This window comes from Bos taurus, chromosome 8 (assembly GCF_002263795.3).
Source record: "Bos taurus isolate L1 Dominette 01449 registration number 42190680 breed Hereford chromosome 8, ARS-UCD2.0, whole genome shotgun sequence".
Lineage (NCBI taxonomy): Eukaryota > Metazoa > Chordata > Mammalia > Artiodactyla > Bovidae > Bos > Bos taurus.
In genome coordinates this window covers 60,507,482-60,524,842 of record NC_037335.1, presented here as the reverse complement: position 1 = coordinate 60,524,842, position 17,361 = coordinate 60,507,482, and the positions used below count along the sequence as shown (strand labels likewise).

Sequence of the window (17,361 nt, the reverse complement as noted above, 5' to 3'; positions counted from 1 at the left end):
TGGAGGCCAGAAGACAATGGAACATCTTTAATGTGCTCAGAAAAGGGGAAAAAACCTCTGCTAACACAGAGTTTTTTCATCCAGTGAAAGTACCTTTTAAAAATAAAGTTGAAGTAAAGATATTTTCAAGAAAAGCTAAGCAAATTATCACCAGCAGGTATGTGCTGCTAAAAATGCTAAGGCAGATGCTTGAAACTGAAGAGAAATGATACCTGTTGGGAACTTAGATCTACAGGAAGGAGTAACTACAAATGGTAAAATACATGCGTATATATAAAAGAAAGAATGCCTTTAAAAAATAGATTTTAGTTTTTAGAATAGTGTTAAGTCCTGCGGCAAAACTGAGCAGGAGGTACAGAAGTTACCCATATACCTCTCTTCCTCTATACATGCATAACACCCCCCACTGTTGGCATCCCCTACCATACCTCATTGGTATATATTGTTCAAACGATGCACCTCCACTGACACATCATTATTACTCAAAGTCATAGTTTAATTGGTTCAACTTGGTGGTGTAAGTTCTATGGGTTTGGACAAATGTATATTGATATGTATCTACCGTTATAGTATCACAGAGTCATTTCACTGTTCAGTTCAGTCAACCAGTTGTGTCCAACTCTTTGTGACCCCATGGACTATAGCATGCCAGGCCTCCTTGTCCATCACCAGTTTCCAGAGTTTACTCAAACTCATATCCATTGAGTCGGTGATACTATCCAACCATCTCATCTTCTGTCATCCCCTTCTCCCGCCTTCAATCTTTCCCAGCATCAGGGTCTTTTCAAATGAGTCAGTTCTTTGCATCACCTAGCCAAAGTATTGGAGTTTCAGCTTCAGCATCCGTCCTTCCAGTGAATATTCAGGACTGATTTCCTTTAGGGTGGACTGGTTGGATCTCCTTGCAGTCCAAGGGACTCTCACGAGTCTTCTCCAACACCACAGTTCAAAAGCATCAATTCTTCAGTGCTCATTTCACTGTTCACTGCCTCCCAAATCATCTCCTCTACCCATTCATCCCTTCCTCTCCCCCAACCTGTTTCCTGGCAGTAACTGATCTTTTTACCATTTCCATAGATTTTTTGCCTTTTCCAGAATGTCATATTGTTTGAATATCCTATATTATGTAGCCTCTTCTTTCGTTTAGTAATATGCTTTTGAGTTTCTTTTATGTATTTTCATAGCTTGATAGTCATTTCTTTTCAGTGCTGAATAATATTGCATTGTGTGGATGTATGATAGTTTATTTCTGCATTTTCTTACTGAAGGATATTTTGATTGCTTCCAAGTATTGGCAATTAAGAATAAAGCATATTTTTGTAGATTTTTGTGTAATGTAAGTTTTCAGCTCCTTTAGGTAGATCAAGGAGCATGATTGCTCCTTGTAAAAATGTATGTTTAGTTTTGCAAGAAACTGACAAACTATCTTCCAAAATGGCTGTATCATTTTGTATTCCCCCAACAGTAAATGAGAATTCCTGTTGATCCATATCATTGCCAGAATTTAGTGTTGTCAGTGTTCTGGATTTTGTCCATTCTAATAGGTGTGTAGCAGTATCTCTTTTTAATTTGCATTTCCTTGATGACACATAATGTGGAGCATCTTTTCATATGCTTATTTGCCATCTTTGTATCATCTTTGGTTTAACCCATTTTTAAATTGGGTTGTTTATTGTTGAGTTTTAAGCTCAGGGGCCAAACAAGAAATCCTAAGGGAAATTAGAAAATATTTTGACCTAAATAAATATTACAGTGTATCAAAATTTGTGGGTATAGGTTAATCAGGGCTTATGGGGAAATTTATCATTTTAAATATTAATACTTATGTGAAAAAAGAGGTAAGAGTCAAGGATCCATTTCCACTTTAATAAACAAGAAAGAAAATGAAGCCCAAAGTAAGTAGAAGGGAGGACCAAGGGCCAATAGAGTCAAAATCAATGAAATGTAAAAGTAGACTAAACAATAAAGAAAGTTAATTGAGCTAAAAGTTATTTGTTTAAAATAATAAAATCAACAAGCTTCTGCAGAACAAGGAAGGGGTAACACAGAAATTACCAACATAGGATAACAAAGAGGATGTCACTACTGATCTCAGCCATTAAAAGAATAAAAGGAGGATATTAGGCCAGTAAATTGACAATCAATTTAGACGAAATGGACAAGCTTTTGAAAAATACAGCTTACAGTATTTTTTTCTACAGAAAAGATAGAAAATCTCAATAGCTTTATATTAAAGAAATTTGGTTCATTATCAAACCCTATAAAAATAACTTCCTACAGAGAGACCTTCACTTTTGAATCCTATCAAACATTTAAGATCCCATTAAATTCCTATGGGAATTCTCACAGGATTTTCTTTATTTACAATGTCATAGCTTTTGTAGGAAAATCAAAGAAATCTATAATGACTGCTAAGCCATCTATATGATGTATGTAAAAAATCCTTCATAATCTGAGAAAATATCATAGTATTATATGGGTTAAATAGATTACAAAATTGTACTATGATGTATTCTCAATCATTTTAAAATATTATGGGAAAAATTATGTATAAAGTGGTTAGAAAGAGGGACTTCCCTGGTGGTGCAGTGGTTAAGACTCCATGCTCCCATGTAGAGGGTGCAGTTTGATTACTGGTTAGGGAACCAAGATCCCACATGCCACATGGTGTGGCAACAAAAAAAAGACATCATGGTAATACTGATGGTGCTGAGTGGTAGGTTTATGCATGATAATTTGCTGTATTTTTCTAATTTTTAAGTAATGTTTTATATATTTCCAGAAAAAATCAGATCTTTTAAAATCTAGTCATAACAAACAGGAAACTTTAAAGCATTGAGAATTGCTATTGCTGTTAAGCATGAAACAGACTTGAAACTGCATTTTACAGCCAATTTAAGCCTACATTTTCACCCCAGTCAGAATTATGCTGCATGAGTGGTACCATATGAAAAGAATTCAGGAGATAATTTTCATCATTCAGAAATTTATAATATAGTACTGTATCAGGTATCCCAGTTCCATACTACTTTTTTAGGAGCATTTATAAGTAACATTTTTTTCTATTAAGTAGCATGATTTCTTTTAAAAAATTATATATATTTTTCAGTTCAGTTCAGTCGCTCAGTCGTGTCCGACTCTTTGCGACACCGTGGACTGCAGCATGCCAGGCCTCCCTGTCCATCGCCAACTCCTGGAGTTTACTCAAATGAGTAAACTCATGTCTCATGAGTAGACTCATGAGTTTACTCATGTCCATTGAGTCGGTGATGCCATCCAACCATCTCGTCCTCTGTTGTCCCCTTCTCCTCCTGCCCCCAATCTTTCCCAGCATCAGGGTCTTTTCTAATGAGTCTGTTCTTCGCATCAGGTGGCCAAAGTATTGGAGCTTTAGCTTTAGCATCAGTCCTTCCAATGAATATTCAGGACTGATTTCCTTTAGGATTGACTGGTTTGATCTGCTTGCAGTCCAAGGGACTCTCAAGAGTCTTCTCCAACACCACAGTTCAAAAGCATCAATTCTTGGGTGCTCAGCTTTCTTTACAGTCCAACTCACATCCATACATGACTACTGGAAGAACCCATAGCCTTGACTAGACAGACCTTTGTTGGCATATAATATTTTTAAAAGGAAAGAAAAAGTCGTGATCACTGTAAAATTTAGTCTCTTTTTTCCTAATAAAAACATTCTCCCCCCAGGTGCTCACTGAAGCGGGGCACAGGTGAGACCTGCAAGGTGTGGGAGGTATTGGTCTAGGTGGTGACTATAGGGGTGTTTGTGTAGAAAAAGTAATCAAGTGATCTGTATATTTATGGCCTATGCTTTTAATTTTTGTGTGTAAGTTATACTTCAGTTTATTTTAACAAGGAAATTTCGTGAAATATTTCTCCCTTCAGAGTTAATGTTTTATTAAAATAAATAGTTAAAATAGGGCTATGTTTTTATAGCCCTATATTTAAGAACATGCTCTCACATTTTTATTTCTCCCTGCTTTAGAAACACGTATCGCATGATTGAACAAGATGACTTTGACATTAACACCAGGTTACACACGATTGTCAGAGGGGAAGATGAGGCAGCCATGGTGGAGTCAGTAGGCCTGGCCCTTGTGAAGCTACCAGATGTCCTTAATCGCCTGAAACCTGATATCATGATTGTTCATGGAGACAGGTTTGATGCCCTGGCTCTGGCTACATCTGCTGCCTTGATGAACATCCGAATCCTTCACATTGAAGGCGGGGAAGTCAGTGGGACCATTGATGACTCTATCAGACACGCCATAACAAAACTGGCTCATTATCACGTGTGCTGCACCCGAAGTGCAGAGCAACACCTGATATCCATGTGTGAGGACCATGACCGCATCCTGCTGGCAGGCTGCCCTTCCTACGACAAGCTGCTCTCCGCCAAGAACAAAGACTACATGAGCATCATTCGGATGTGGTTAGGTATGTGTCAGACTGTATTCAGTCTAATGGTGCTTTTGTCCCACAGTTTGGTTATGTTTCAGTCCTTTTGGTAACTGTTGTACATTAGCAGTCGGAAGGCTAAAATTTTATTCATAAATCTTGCCCTGTAGTATGACTTCAGCTCTCTGAGACTCATCTTTTCTAAAAGATAGGCTTAATGGACTGAATTTTTGAAATCTATGCTATTTTTATATAACAGAATGCTTTTCATCTGTTAAATACAACATTACAGGTGAATATTTAGTTGCAGGGACAGATCCTGACATATCAAAAAGGGAAAAAAAGGAAGCTACAAATTGTATAATGTGATGCTATTTTTATAAAAAATAATAGCATAATAGAAAAGTTGGTAAGTACACCAAATCATTTATAATATTTACTTCTGGTTAGTAGAATTATGGGTATCTTTTTTCCTTTGTTTTTTTAGCACAATGAAAAAAATTAATTTTAATGCCTTTCTTACAGGCTTGTTGAAATACTCAGATAATGTTGAAAGCAGTAAGCCATAAGTACTTATAAGGGATTATGATTATTGTTAAAAAGCAGAAGTCATAGTTCTACGATTAGAGTTTGTTAGCCCTGTAAATAAGCCTTAAGGAAGGTTGTTCATTTATCTTCAGATCAATGATCTAGATTCCTGGAAGTTACTTTTTGCTAATCAGAGGCAAAGAAAAAAGGTTTGCAAACAATGTCAGTTGGTTAATTTATAATGAGTGTACTATCTTGAGGCTAAATCAGAACTAATTGTCTGTTTAGGTATTTAGGACTCTGTGAAAAGGTAGATCAGTTGAATAATGATAATAAATTGATCTAGTGGTTGTATAATTTTAAGATTTTAAATCCAGATCACATTAGAACAGGAATGAAATTGGATTTTTTTTTACTCTATAGTTTAGCCCATTCTGTGTATTTCTTACCCCTGGACAGATTCATAGCTGTAAGGGAACCTGTTGAGATAATGCTGATGTAACAGACTTCCATCTCTCAGTCTCCCCTTTCTTTTTTAATTTTTTAAATATAAATTTATTTATTTTATTGGAGGATAATTACTTTACAATATTGTATTGGTTTTGTCATGTATCAACATGAATCCGCCACGAGTGTACACATGTTTCCCATCCTGAACCCTCCCTCCCAATACCATCCCTCTGGGTCATCCCAGTGCACCAGCCCTGAGCATCCTGTATCATGCATCGAGCCTGGACTGGAGATTCGTTTCACATGTGATAATATACATGTTTCAATGCCATTCTCCCAAATCTTCCCACCCTCTCCCTCTCCCACAGAGTCCAAAAGACTATTCTATACATCTGTGTTTCTTTTGCTATCTCTCATACAGGGTTATTGTTACCATCTTTCTAAATTCCATATATATGCGTTAGTATACTGTATTGGTGTTTTTGTTTCTGGCTTACTTCACTCTGTATAATAGGCTCCAGTTTCATCCACCTCATTAGAACTGATTCAAATGTATTCTTTTTAATGGCTGAGTAATACTCCATTGTGTATATGTACCACAGCTTTCTTATCCATTTGTCTGCTGATGGACATCTAGGTCCTTGCTATTATATACAGTGCTGCAATGAACATTGGGGTACACGTGTCTCTTTCCATTCTGGTTTCCTCAGTGTGTATGCCCAGCAGTGGGATTGCTGGGTCGTATGGAAGTTCTATTTCCAGTTTTTTAAGGAATCTCCACACTGTTCTCCATAGTAGCTGTACTAGTTTGCATTCCCACCAAGAGTGTAAGAGGGTTCCCTTTTCTCTACACCCTCTCCAGCATTTATTGCTTGTAGACTTTTGGATCGCAGCCATTCTGACTGGCGTGAAATGGTACCTCATTGTGGTTTTGATTTGCATTTCTCTGATAATGAGTTCATGGATCGGAAGAATCACTATAGTGAAAATGAGTATACTACCCAAAGCAATCTATAGATTCAATCCAATCCTATCAAGCTACCAGTGGTATTTTTCACAGAGCTAGAACAAATAATTTCACAATTTGTAAGGAAATACAAAAAACCTCAAATAGCCAAAGCAATCTTGAGAAAGAAGAATGGAACTGGAGGAATTAACTTGCCTGCCTTCAGGCTCTACTACAAAGCCACAGTCATCAAGACAGTATGGTACTGGCACAAAGACAGAAATATAGATCAATGGAACAAAATATAAAGCCCAGAGATAAATCCACGCACCTACGGACACCTTATCGTTGACAAAGGAGGCAAGAATATACAATGGAGAAAAGACAATCTCTTTAACAAGTGGTGCTGGGAAAACTGGTCAACCACTTGTAAAAGAATGAAACTAGAACACTTTCTAACACCATACACAAAAATAAACTCAAAATGGATTAAAGATCTAAACATAAGATGAGAAACTATAAAACTCCTAGAGGAGAACATAGGCAAAACACTCTCTGACATAAATCATAGCAGGATCCTCTGTGACCCACCTCCCAGAATATTGGGGAAAAAAGCAAAAATAAACAAATGGGACCTGGTTAAAATTAAAAGCTTCTGCACAACAAAGGAAACTATAAGCAAGGTGAAAAGACAGCCTTCAGAATGGGATAAAATGATAGCAAATGAAGCAACTGACAAAGAATTAATCTCAAGAATATACAAACAACTCCTGCAGCTCAATTCCAGAAAAAATAAACGACCCAATCAAAAAATGGGCCAAAGACCTAAACAGACATTTCTCCAAAGAAGAAATACAGATGGCTAACAAACACATGAAAAGATGTTCAACATCACTCATTATCAGTCTCCCCTTTCTGCATGCTTCTAAGCAAGCATTCTTGCACTGTGTTCTGGTTATTCTGTTAGCTTTCTATGTTTTCTGAAAAACTTGTTAATGAAAGAAAATAACCCTTATAAAGCAGAATACAACAAATTTGTAATTGCAGGGCTTCAGGTTCTATTTGGAACCATTTAAGCAGTTTCTTCTACAGAAGCAGAAGATTTTAAGAAGAGGTGGCAAGAAAACACAGAAGAACTGTACAAAAAAGATCTTCATGACCCAGATAATCACACCCAGAGGGTGTGATCACTCATGTAGAGCCAGACATCCTGGAATGTGAAGTCAAGTGGGCCTTAGGAAACATCACTACGAACAAAGCTAATGGAGGTGATGGAATTCCAGTTGAGCTATTTCAAATCCTAAAAGATGATGCTGTGAAAGTGCTGCACTCAATATGCCAGCAAATTTGGAAAACTCCACAGTGGCCACAGGACTGGAAAAGGTCAGTTTTCATTCCAATGCCAAAGAAAGGCAGTGCCAAAGAATGCTCAAACTACCGCACAATTGCACTCATCTCACACGCTAGTAAAGTAATGCTCAAAATTCTCCAAGCCAGGCTTCAGGAATACGTGAACCATGAGCTTCCAGATGTTCAAGCTAGTTTTAGAAAAGGCAGAAGAACAGAGATCAAATTGCCAACATCTGCTGGATCATTGAAAAAGCAAGAGAGTTCCAGAAAAACATCTATTTCTGCTTTATTGACTATCCCAAAGCCTTTGACTGTGTGGATCACAATAAACTGTGGAAAATTCTGAAAGAGATGGGAATACCAGAGTACCTGACCTGCTTCCTGAGAAACCTGTATGCAGGTCAGGAAGCAACAGTTAGAACTGGACATGGAACAACAGATTGGTTCCAAATAGGAAAAGGAGTGTCAAGGCTGTATATTGTCACCCTGCTTATTTAACTTATATGCAGAGTACATCATGAGAAACGCTGGACTGGAAGAAACTCAAGCTGGAATCAAGATCGCTGGGAGAAATATCAATAACCTCAGATATGCGGATGACACCACCCTTATGGCAGAAAGTGAAGAAGAACTAAGGAGCTTCTTGATGAAAGTGAAAGAGAAGAGTGAAAAAGTTGGCTTAAAGTGCAACATTCAGAAAACTAAGATCATGGCATCTGGTCTCATCACTTCCTGGCAAATAGATGGGGAAACAGTGGAAACAGTGGCTGACTTTATTTTTTGGAGCTCCAAAATAACTGTGGGTAGTGATTGTAGCCATTAAATTAAAAGAGGCTTACTCCTTGGAAGGAAAGTTATGACCAACCTAGACAGCATATTAAAAAGAAGAGACATTACTTTGTCAACAAAGGTCCGCCTGTGGTTTTTCCAGTAGTCATGTTTGGATGTGAGAGTTGGAGTATAAAGAAAGCTGAGCGTAGAAGAATTGATGCTTTTGAATTGTGGTGTTGGAGAAGACTCTTGAGAGTCTTTTGGAGTGCAAGGAGATCAGTCCTGACTGTTCATTGGAAGAACTGATGTTGAAGCTGAAACTCCAATACTTTGGCTACCTGATGTGAAGAGCTGACTCTTTTGAAAAGACCCTGATGCTGGGAAGGATTGAGGGCAGGAGGAGAAGGGGACGACAGAGGATGACATGGTTGGATAGCATCACCGACTCAATGGACATGAGTTTGGGTAGACTCCAGGAGCTGGTGATGGACAGGGAGGCCTGGCATGCTGCAGTTCATGGGGTCACAAAGAGTCGGACACGACTGAGTGACTGAACTAAAGCAGTTTCTCTGTGAAAAGAAGAATGACAAAATAGCCAAAACCGGATTTTTTTTTTTTTTTTTTAAGCCAGTGGGGGAAAAGAAGACATTTTCTGCAAAGCTTTTACCTGCTTCTTGACCTACAATTTCTGATGTCATCCTTCTCCTTATAGGAAAAATAGCATTGGGTAAGCCACTCAAACATGCAGCTTTGTAACCAGAATATTAATAAATAACAGCCCTAATAAAAATATTAGAAAAGTTAAAAAGACATGTTAACATTTCTAATAATGAAAGAAATACCATAGTAAATGTAGAACTTTGACACAAAACCAAGTAATGGTACCATAATAGAAAGGCTTTAAATAAATGCTTTAAATGTGTGGAAGGACTGAAGCTGCTGAGTTCTGGAGACAAAGGCAGATAATGTCAAAGTCCTACATCACATTAAGGAACCAGTGTGGGATTTGCACAGAATATGTTATTGCTAGGGATGGGTAGCCGCAGCTCATTGTCCTGTGTTTCCTTTTTCCTTTTTTTTTTTAAGATGTCTAGTTTTTGCTCTTCTGTTTTCCTTTTTTAATAAAGAAACTGCTTAAATGTTTCCATATAGAGCCTTAAGTTACAAAGTGCAGTCCTGCTTCATTCTGCATTATAGGGTTATTTTCTGTATACTACAAATATTTCTCAATCACACTTAAAGTAGAAGATAAAGAAAAGCTCTCATGGGGTAAACTGCTGGAATTTTTCTTCCTCTTCACCTTCCACTTGCTCCTTAGCAGTAAGTTGTGTAGAATGATCCTCTGCGTGGGACCACAAAAGCTCCATTCATCCCCACTCTCAAAGAACAACTGCTACCAAAAAAGGCACAAAGATCAAAGAGACTCATCCAGTAAGTGTTCTCAAGACAGAGTAAATCGGCAGACTGAACTCCAAGAAAAACCATGGGCTGAGGGGGGCTTGTGACAAACACACTATTTCACTACAGCTTGTTGTATACATTTCCTTTAAGGTTCTTAGCAGTCAGCCTTGGGGAATCATGAATGAATAACTCAACTACTGCATTAAAGGTTGACATCATTCTTCTGTTTGCCAGTCACAGATGAGCTAATTCACATTGTAGAAGCAACACATCATAGTGGGACTAACTTGTACCTGCGGCCAGATTGCAGCATACACATGATGTTTCCATATCTGTTACAGCAGACACCTCTTTAGTTGGTTTTCTTCTCCCCAAGTTTTTAATTCTCTTTGCACTAGTTTCTTTCTAATGGCCCTGATCTATATCTAACAGATGGCCTGAGTTTGTGTTGACGGCATCTTTATGTTTTTGATAGAGTCTCTTAGGCCTTTAGACCTTTTTTCTGCTTTGTACCAAAATGTAATGATGATATCCCCATGCCACCCCCAGTTTAGAACATGATGGGTCCAATAATTTTTTTAAATAAAATTTTGGAGCCTGTAGTCTTTTGAATAATACTGAAGATTCTTAGTAACAACTCTGTGTTACTATTACATCATAAAAAATAACTGCTACTGGTTGAATTTGGATTAATGATAATCATAGTTCATGATAAAGTTGTTCATTAAAATTAATATCACAAAGAAATATTTTCTTTCATTAAAACTTAGTGAGTAGGAGCTTCCCTGGCGGCTTAATGGTAAAGAATCGGCCTGCCAATGCAGGAGAAACAGGTTTGATCCCAGGTCTGGGAAGAGCCCACATCCCACGGACCACCTCTGCACCGCAGCTACTGAGCCTGTGCTGTAGAGCCCAGGAGCTGCAACGATTGAAACCCGGGTGCCCTAGAGCCTGTGCTCTGCAACAGGAGAAGCCTGAGCACCACAATGAAGAGTAGTCCCCGCTGACTGCAACAAGAGAAAGCCTGCATGAAGCAATAGCAGTTGCTGCCCAGCACAGCCAAAAATAAATAATTTTTAAAAATTAGCAAGTAGAACTAATTTCCAGTTCTATGGGATAATATAGGCACTGTTGCAAAATGGTTTGTATTATTTGACATAGCACTCTTCATCCAAATTTTTACAGTTCACATTTTTGCTGAGGAACTGTCCTTGAGATCCCTGGGGATGAGTGAAGCCTTTCTAGTCTTTTGAACAGAGTTAGAAACACTGGCATTCTATTGAATCTGGTGAGTGAGAGTGGGGAAGCTCCTGTGCATTATATGAAATTTATTTAATGTTCAGTCAGTCTCTGAACCCTCTGATTTGCAACACATTATTACTCATTGACGATAAGTCATTAGAAACACCAGTTAGAAACTGGAAAGAATCGCATTTTTCTAACACTTTGAAATATTTTGGATTTTAAAACAATGAAGTCTAGTGTCTGCTATTTAAAGTTTTATATTTTGTTTGTGGTAGCAAGCACCTTTGTAAAATGTTAAGTTTGCTGAAGAATCCTTGGACTTGTTGCTAAAAGTTCTTATTGTTAGATCCTAATTTGGATGCCCTGCTTAGATTGTGACAAACTGTTTTTTCCTTAGAATTTTTAAAAGCATAGACCTGGGGGTCTTGCTCTTCAGAAATTGCTTCTTCCTCCTGTAAGATTCTTAATTAATGAAGCCATGTGATTTGATTTTCTTTAAACAGGTGATGATGTAAAACCTAAAGATTACATTGTCGCACTTCAGCACCCTGTGACCACTGACATTAAGCATTCTATAAAAATGTTTGAATTAACATTGGATGCACTTATCTCATTTAACAAGCGGACCCTAGTTCTGTTTCCAAATATTGATGCAGGTAATTGAACTTGAAAATATTCCACCTACCTTTCCAGTTTTTTGCTTCTATCATGTCTTCTTTTGACTGACATTCCTGTCCTGCTCATCTTATCATTGAAGGCCATTCTATTCTGAAATATATTCTGATTTTCAAAGGGTCATGACCAATTTTTCAGTAGATTGAAGAGTTTGCAATATTATTGTCAAATCTAGTAGAAACTTAGTAGGAAAGAAATACTTCTAAATCTCCACTCTATATTTTCATGTTTAGTCTCTTCCCTCCAGTTTCCACTCATGAGAAAATGCAGTAGCCAAGAGATATAAACCTTAGAAGTTGAGTTGACCACAGTAGAATAGCCATTAGGTATTTCTTGTGAAAATTTTTCCTTTATCTTGTAAACCATTTAACAGTTGGTTCTTTCCATAGGAAGCAAAGAGATGGTTCGAGTGATGCGGAAGAAGGGCATTGAGCATCATCCCAATTTTCGTGCAGTTAAACATGTCCCATTTGACCAGTTTATACAGCTGGTTGCCCATGCTGGTTGTATGATTGGGAACAGCAGCTGTGGGGTACGAGAAGTTGGAGCTTTTGGAACACCTGTGATCAACTTAGGAACACGTCAGATTGGAAGAGAAACAGGTATTTACCTTTATCTTTCAACTGACGAGGCTTACTACATTTGTTTGCATTATTACAGGTATGCATGTATCAGTGCTGTCATATGTGTTTATGAATAAATGAGTAAATGAGGTTAATGACCAACTGTAGCCTGAAACCTGTAGATAGCACACATATTACCAAAGTTTTTAGGGCCCTTCTTGTATTTTTATTGTCTTTGTAATAGCAGAGCTAAAAGTTTCTTAGTTAATTATGGTCTTTAATAGTTGTGTTTGAGAATGTGATTGAATTGTTTAAGTATATGAATGCTAGCCTTTCATCTTCCTGGGTCCAGTAAAATGAAGGGAATCAACAATACCCTCACACTCCTGGTTTGAGCAGTGGGGGGTTCTCTTTCCTGATACGGAGGACCCTGAGGAAGGACAGTTTGGGAGGGGGTAGAATTAAGAGTTCTCTGCGCTGTGCTTAGTTGTGTCCGACTCTTTGTGACCCCATGGCCTGCAGCCCTCCAGGCTCCTCTGTCCATGGGGACTCTCCAAGAATACTGGAGTGGGTTGCTTTTTCCTTCTCCAGGGCAACTCCCTGACCCAGGAATTGAACCAGGGTCTCCTGCATTACAGGAGGATTCTTTACCAGCTAAACCACCAGGCAAGCCCAAGAGTTCTCTGATGGCCATGTTAAGTCTGAAATGCCTTTTAGATATTAGAGTGGAGATGGTGGGTTAGCACCTTTATTGTTCCAGGAAGAGCTGAAATTGAAGATAAAAATTTGAGAGTGACTGGCAAATGGGTGGTGTTAGTTAGGATATCAGTTCAGCTGCTGTAACAGACACAAGAAAATAGTGCCTCAAATAGATTTTCTTTGTTTCTCACTGGTAAGTCATCAGAGACTTAGCTTCCATCTATCTTTTTTTTTTTCTGTCTTCTTGATGGTTGCTCCAGCTCTTGCTGTCACTTGACACACTGGCACATTTTAGCCATTGGGAAAGGAGGAGAGGGGAAGATACCCTTCCCTCTAAAAGCACAACTTGGAAGTTGCAAGTATTTCTTCCTACATCCTATAGAATGTTGTCACGTGGCCACATCCAAGGGAAGCTGAAATTTATGTATAATCTTTAACTGGGTGATCAGATGTCAAACTAAAAATTCTGCTACTGATACAAAGGATATTGAGGATAATGCCACACTCTGCCAGGAATGATACTGACATTTAAAACCAAGGGTGAAATGAGATTACCCAGAGGGGATCATGTAAATAGGGAAAAGAATGGAGCCCAAGACCAACCTCTGGAGTCTTTCTGATGAGGAGGGAAGAGCCAGGAAGAAAGACTGAAAAGGAACTACCAGAAAATCTGGAGTGTGATATTAAAGCCCAGAAAAGAAAGGGTTTCAAGGAGATGGTGTTGAATGATGCTGAGAGTTCAAGTAAGACATGAACAGAGAATTGAACACTGGATTTGGCACCAGGGTTGTCTAGCAAAAGCAGTGTGTCCTTTCTGCTACCACACTTAAAAACACATGCCCTCCATCCTTTCCTTCTTGCCTTCTTTACATGGGAGGGTGTGGGGTATGGGGTCACCCCTGCATGTCCATTGCTCAGCCTTCTGTGTTCTAGATCCCCACCCTCCTGCTTCTCAAGGACTATCAGTCATCCTTTTTCTTCCATGCTGCTTCCTTAGCATTTAAACATGCCTGGGCCTCTGGTATGTTAAAACTATAAAACAACCCCTTCTCTCACCCAACAACTCTCCCCAGCCACCACCCTTCTGCTCTGCTCTTCTTCATAGCCAAGTCCGTTAAAAACATGTCATTGTCACTGTATTTACTCCCTCAAATTGGTCAGAAAATGTATGGAGAGAATGTGACTGTATCAACAGCTGACTGGCTTATCTGACTGATACCCTGGCCTGACCAGCTGATCCAGCAACTGGCTGAGTAGATGGAAGTCAGGGCAGATGAAGAGAGTGGATGTGCTGGATGACTTTATGAATGACAAGTGGATACTGGATTAATTACTTTATTTATTTCAATAAAGAAACCAAAGTTTGATTTATTGTCTTTGGGAATAAAGGAATCTATGGCCCTCAAGTATTTGATATATGGACATATTTCTGCGAGTGCTTGCAAAGGTATAAAGTAGAAAAGTGCATTTCTCTAATAGAAGACGACTTGTTTGAAGCCTTCTGGGTTTCAGGACTAATTATGAGCACGACACACTGCTCATTTCTGTCTTCTCTGGTTTCTCCCACTTCTGAATCACCATGACGTCACTGGACTTACCTAGGGGAGAATGTCCTTCATGTCCGGGATGCTGATACCCAAGACAAAATATTGCAAGCGTTGCACCTTCAGTTTGGTAAACAGTACCCTTGGTGAGTGTATACTTTTAAAGTGATTTAAAAGGGGAGGTTGCCTTGGGCACCATGTTCAAGCTGTTTATCCTAACAGCATTCTCACTCTGCATTCTTAGGGGTCCCTGTCTGCTGGTGAGATAGGGCTTGTTAATACCCGCTATGACTCTACCAAGGGTTCCAGTGGAGAATAATTTATTTGTCTTAGTTAATTAATGTAGCACTTCTACCAGGAAATATTGCTTTAGCCTATTTTGAATTTCTGTAAGTATTAGAAAATAATGTAACTGATTTTCTTTAAAAATAATACACTTCAGCATTTTAATTTAGACTATCCTTTCTGTTTCAAATTAAAGATGTTTTCCTTTACTTGAACCTTTTTTTCTGAAAATAACTTTTTCCCCATAAAAGTAAAGATAAAAAGCAAAAAAAATACTTTTTTATTATCCCAAACTATGATATATTGGCTTAAAAGAGGTAATTTTCCTTTGATCTTACTGGGATTTTGTTAATGATATCTCAGGCTGGAAGTAGCTGTATTTCAATCAACAGCAGTTTTAGATATTCCATTGATAATATGAAGGTCCTTAATTAAGTGTTGCTGAAGAGATCCAGGTGTTGTTTTATAGTTTAAAGGGAAAAAGCCCAAACTATTAATTACCTGAAGTTTCAGATTCCAATAATACCATGTCCTCCATATAATTTAATATGTGCAAGGAAACACTTAATTTAGTTGACTTTTTGGACATTGCAGTTCAAAGATATATGGGGATGGAAATGCTGTTCCAAGGATTTTGAAGTTTCTCAAATCTATTGATCTTCAAGAGCCACTACAAAAGAAATTTTGTTTTCCTCCTGTGAAGGATAACATCTCTCAAGATATTGACCATATTCTTGAAACTCTAAGTGCCTTGGCTGTTGATCTTGGCGGGACGAACCTCCGAGTTGCAATAGTCAGCATGAAGGTAAAATAACCCCTAAGGTTATAACTTTACATCCCACATGAGTAGTTGATTTTCTTAAAATATGGTTGGAAGGTAGGACTATAAACATACATAAGAGCTTGGACTCATTTGCCAATAGTATTGACTTATAGGTCCATTACAATGCTTGTCTTACTATTTACTAATCACTAACATTTTAAAGAGGTAAAATTCTCAAGGAATTCAAGTTTGTAGATTTGAGCTGACAATGGGAAACCCATTAGACACCAGAGAGGGCACCTACCATGCAGGAGACCTGAAATTCTATACTCAGTAACAGCTTGGAGCATGAAGCATGTTGATTACTCTCACTGCCCTGGGGAGGGTATCTTCAGATGGTGAGGGGAATTGCTTCTCCTCTGAATCACGATTTTAGTTGAGTTCAGCATACCTTCAATCTCTTAAGCAAACCAGCACCATAACGTTGACAGTGCTTTTATAAAACACCAAAACGTCCATGATAAAATAATCTTTGATGATGTAACAAGGAAGAATAAAGTTACCAGAAAAATCTTTGAAACATTATAGGTGTATGACGTTTCAGGAGTCCATGAGAAATATAAAGGACTTTAAACACAAAGTTGTTTAGATCAATTAAAAAAAAAAGCAAAACAAAACATGATTTTATCTAGTGAAGCCAAAGGGCCTCCTTTATAAAATTTTTTGCGGGGGGCCACACTGCGTGGCTTGTGGGATCCCAGTTCCCTGACCAGGAATTGAACCCAGGACCTTGGCAGTAAGTGTGTGGAATCCTAATCACTGAACTGCCAGGGAACTCCCTATAAAAGTATTATTAGGGAACTTCCTTGGTGATTCCTTCCAAGAATATGCCTGCCAATGCAGGGGACATGGGTTCAGTCCCTGCTCGAGGAAAATTCCACATGCCTTAGGAGCAGCTAAGCCTGTGCACCACAACTGCTGAGCCCAAGTGCCACAGCAACAAAGACCCAGAGCAGCCAAAAACTAAATAAACTAATTTTAAAAATATTACTAGAAAAATGTTTTCTTTAACATATGATGATGATGATGTGAAGTCGCTCAGTCGTGTCTGACTCTTTGTGACCCCATGGACTATAGCCTACCAGGTTCCTCCGTCCGTGGGATTTTCCAGGCAAGAGTACTGGAGTGGGTTGCCATTTCCTTCTCCAGGGTTCTTAACATATATTCCATATCAATGACCAACACCCTCAATAGTGGCAGGTCCAAAGATACACTTATTAAAATCAAGTGGAAAAGAAGGATATTTTCTGCAATGTTATTTAACATAATTCTCAGAGTTAGGAAGGGAGTAAAGCAAGGAATGAACAGCAAAAATGGCAATTGTGCACAGGATAAAAAAAAAAATTTACTTATAGATAATATGAATAAACCAACAAGCTTGTAGAATAACACAATTGAGTAAAATGGTTAGATATTATGATAAATATGTAAGTATCAATAACTTATATGAAATTGCAGATAAAGATTTGAGTTTTTCTGTAGGTGAGTATTTGTCAACCCTGATTGCACATTATTAGTGTTACATGGAAGCTTTAAAAAATTATATGGATGCCTGGCCCCCACACTAGACTAGACAGATGCCAGTCTCTGGGGGTAGGAACCAGGCATCAATATTTGTTCAAAGCTGTCCAGGTGATTCTGATGCACAGTGAAGGTCAAGAAGCACAATGA

General features: G+C 38.3%; 1 protein-coding gene across 7 annotated transcripts in view; it reads left to right on the top strand.

The window, feature by feature from the left end:
- GNE (glucosamine (UDP-N-acetyl)-2-epimerase/N-acetylmannosamine kinase) overlaps nt 1-17,361 on the top strand; it is a 59,855-nt gene that overhangs the window by 29,289 nt on the left and 13,205 nt on the right. For all 7 annotated transcript variants that reach the window (XR_009495488.1, XM_059889287.1, XM_005210123.5 and 4 more), the window contains 5 exons: nt 3,998-4,449; nt 11,605-11,757; nt 12,166-12,378; nt 14,641-14,728; nt 15,462-15,672. Coding sequence is in view for 6 of the 7 variants with exons in the window: in XM_059889287.1 (XP_059745270.1) it covers nt 3,998-4,449; nt 11,605-11,757; nt 12,166-12,378; nt 14,641-14,728; nt 15,462-15,672 (1,117 nt within the window). In the remaining variant the exon portion in view is untranslated. The remainder of the gene's footprint in view (nt 1-3,997; nt 4,450-11,604; nt 11,758-12,165; nt 12,379-14,640; nt 14,729-15,461; nt 15,673-17,361) is intronic.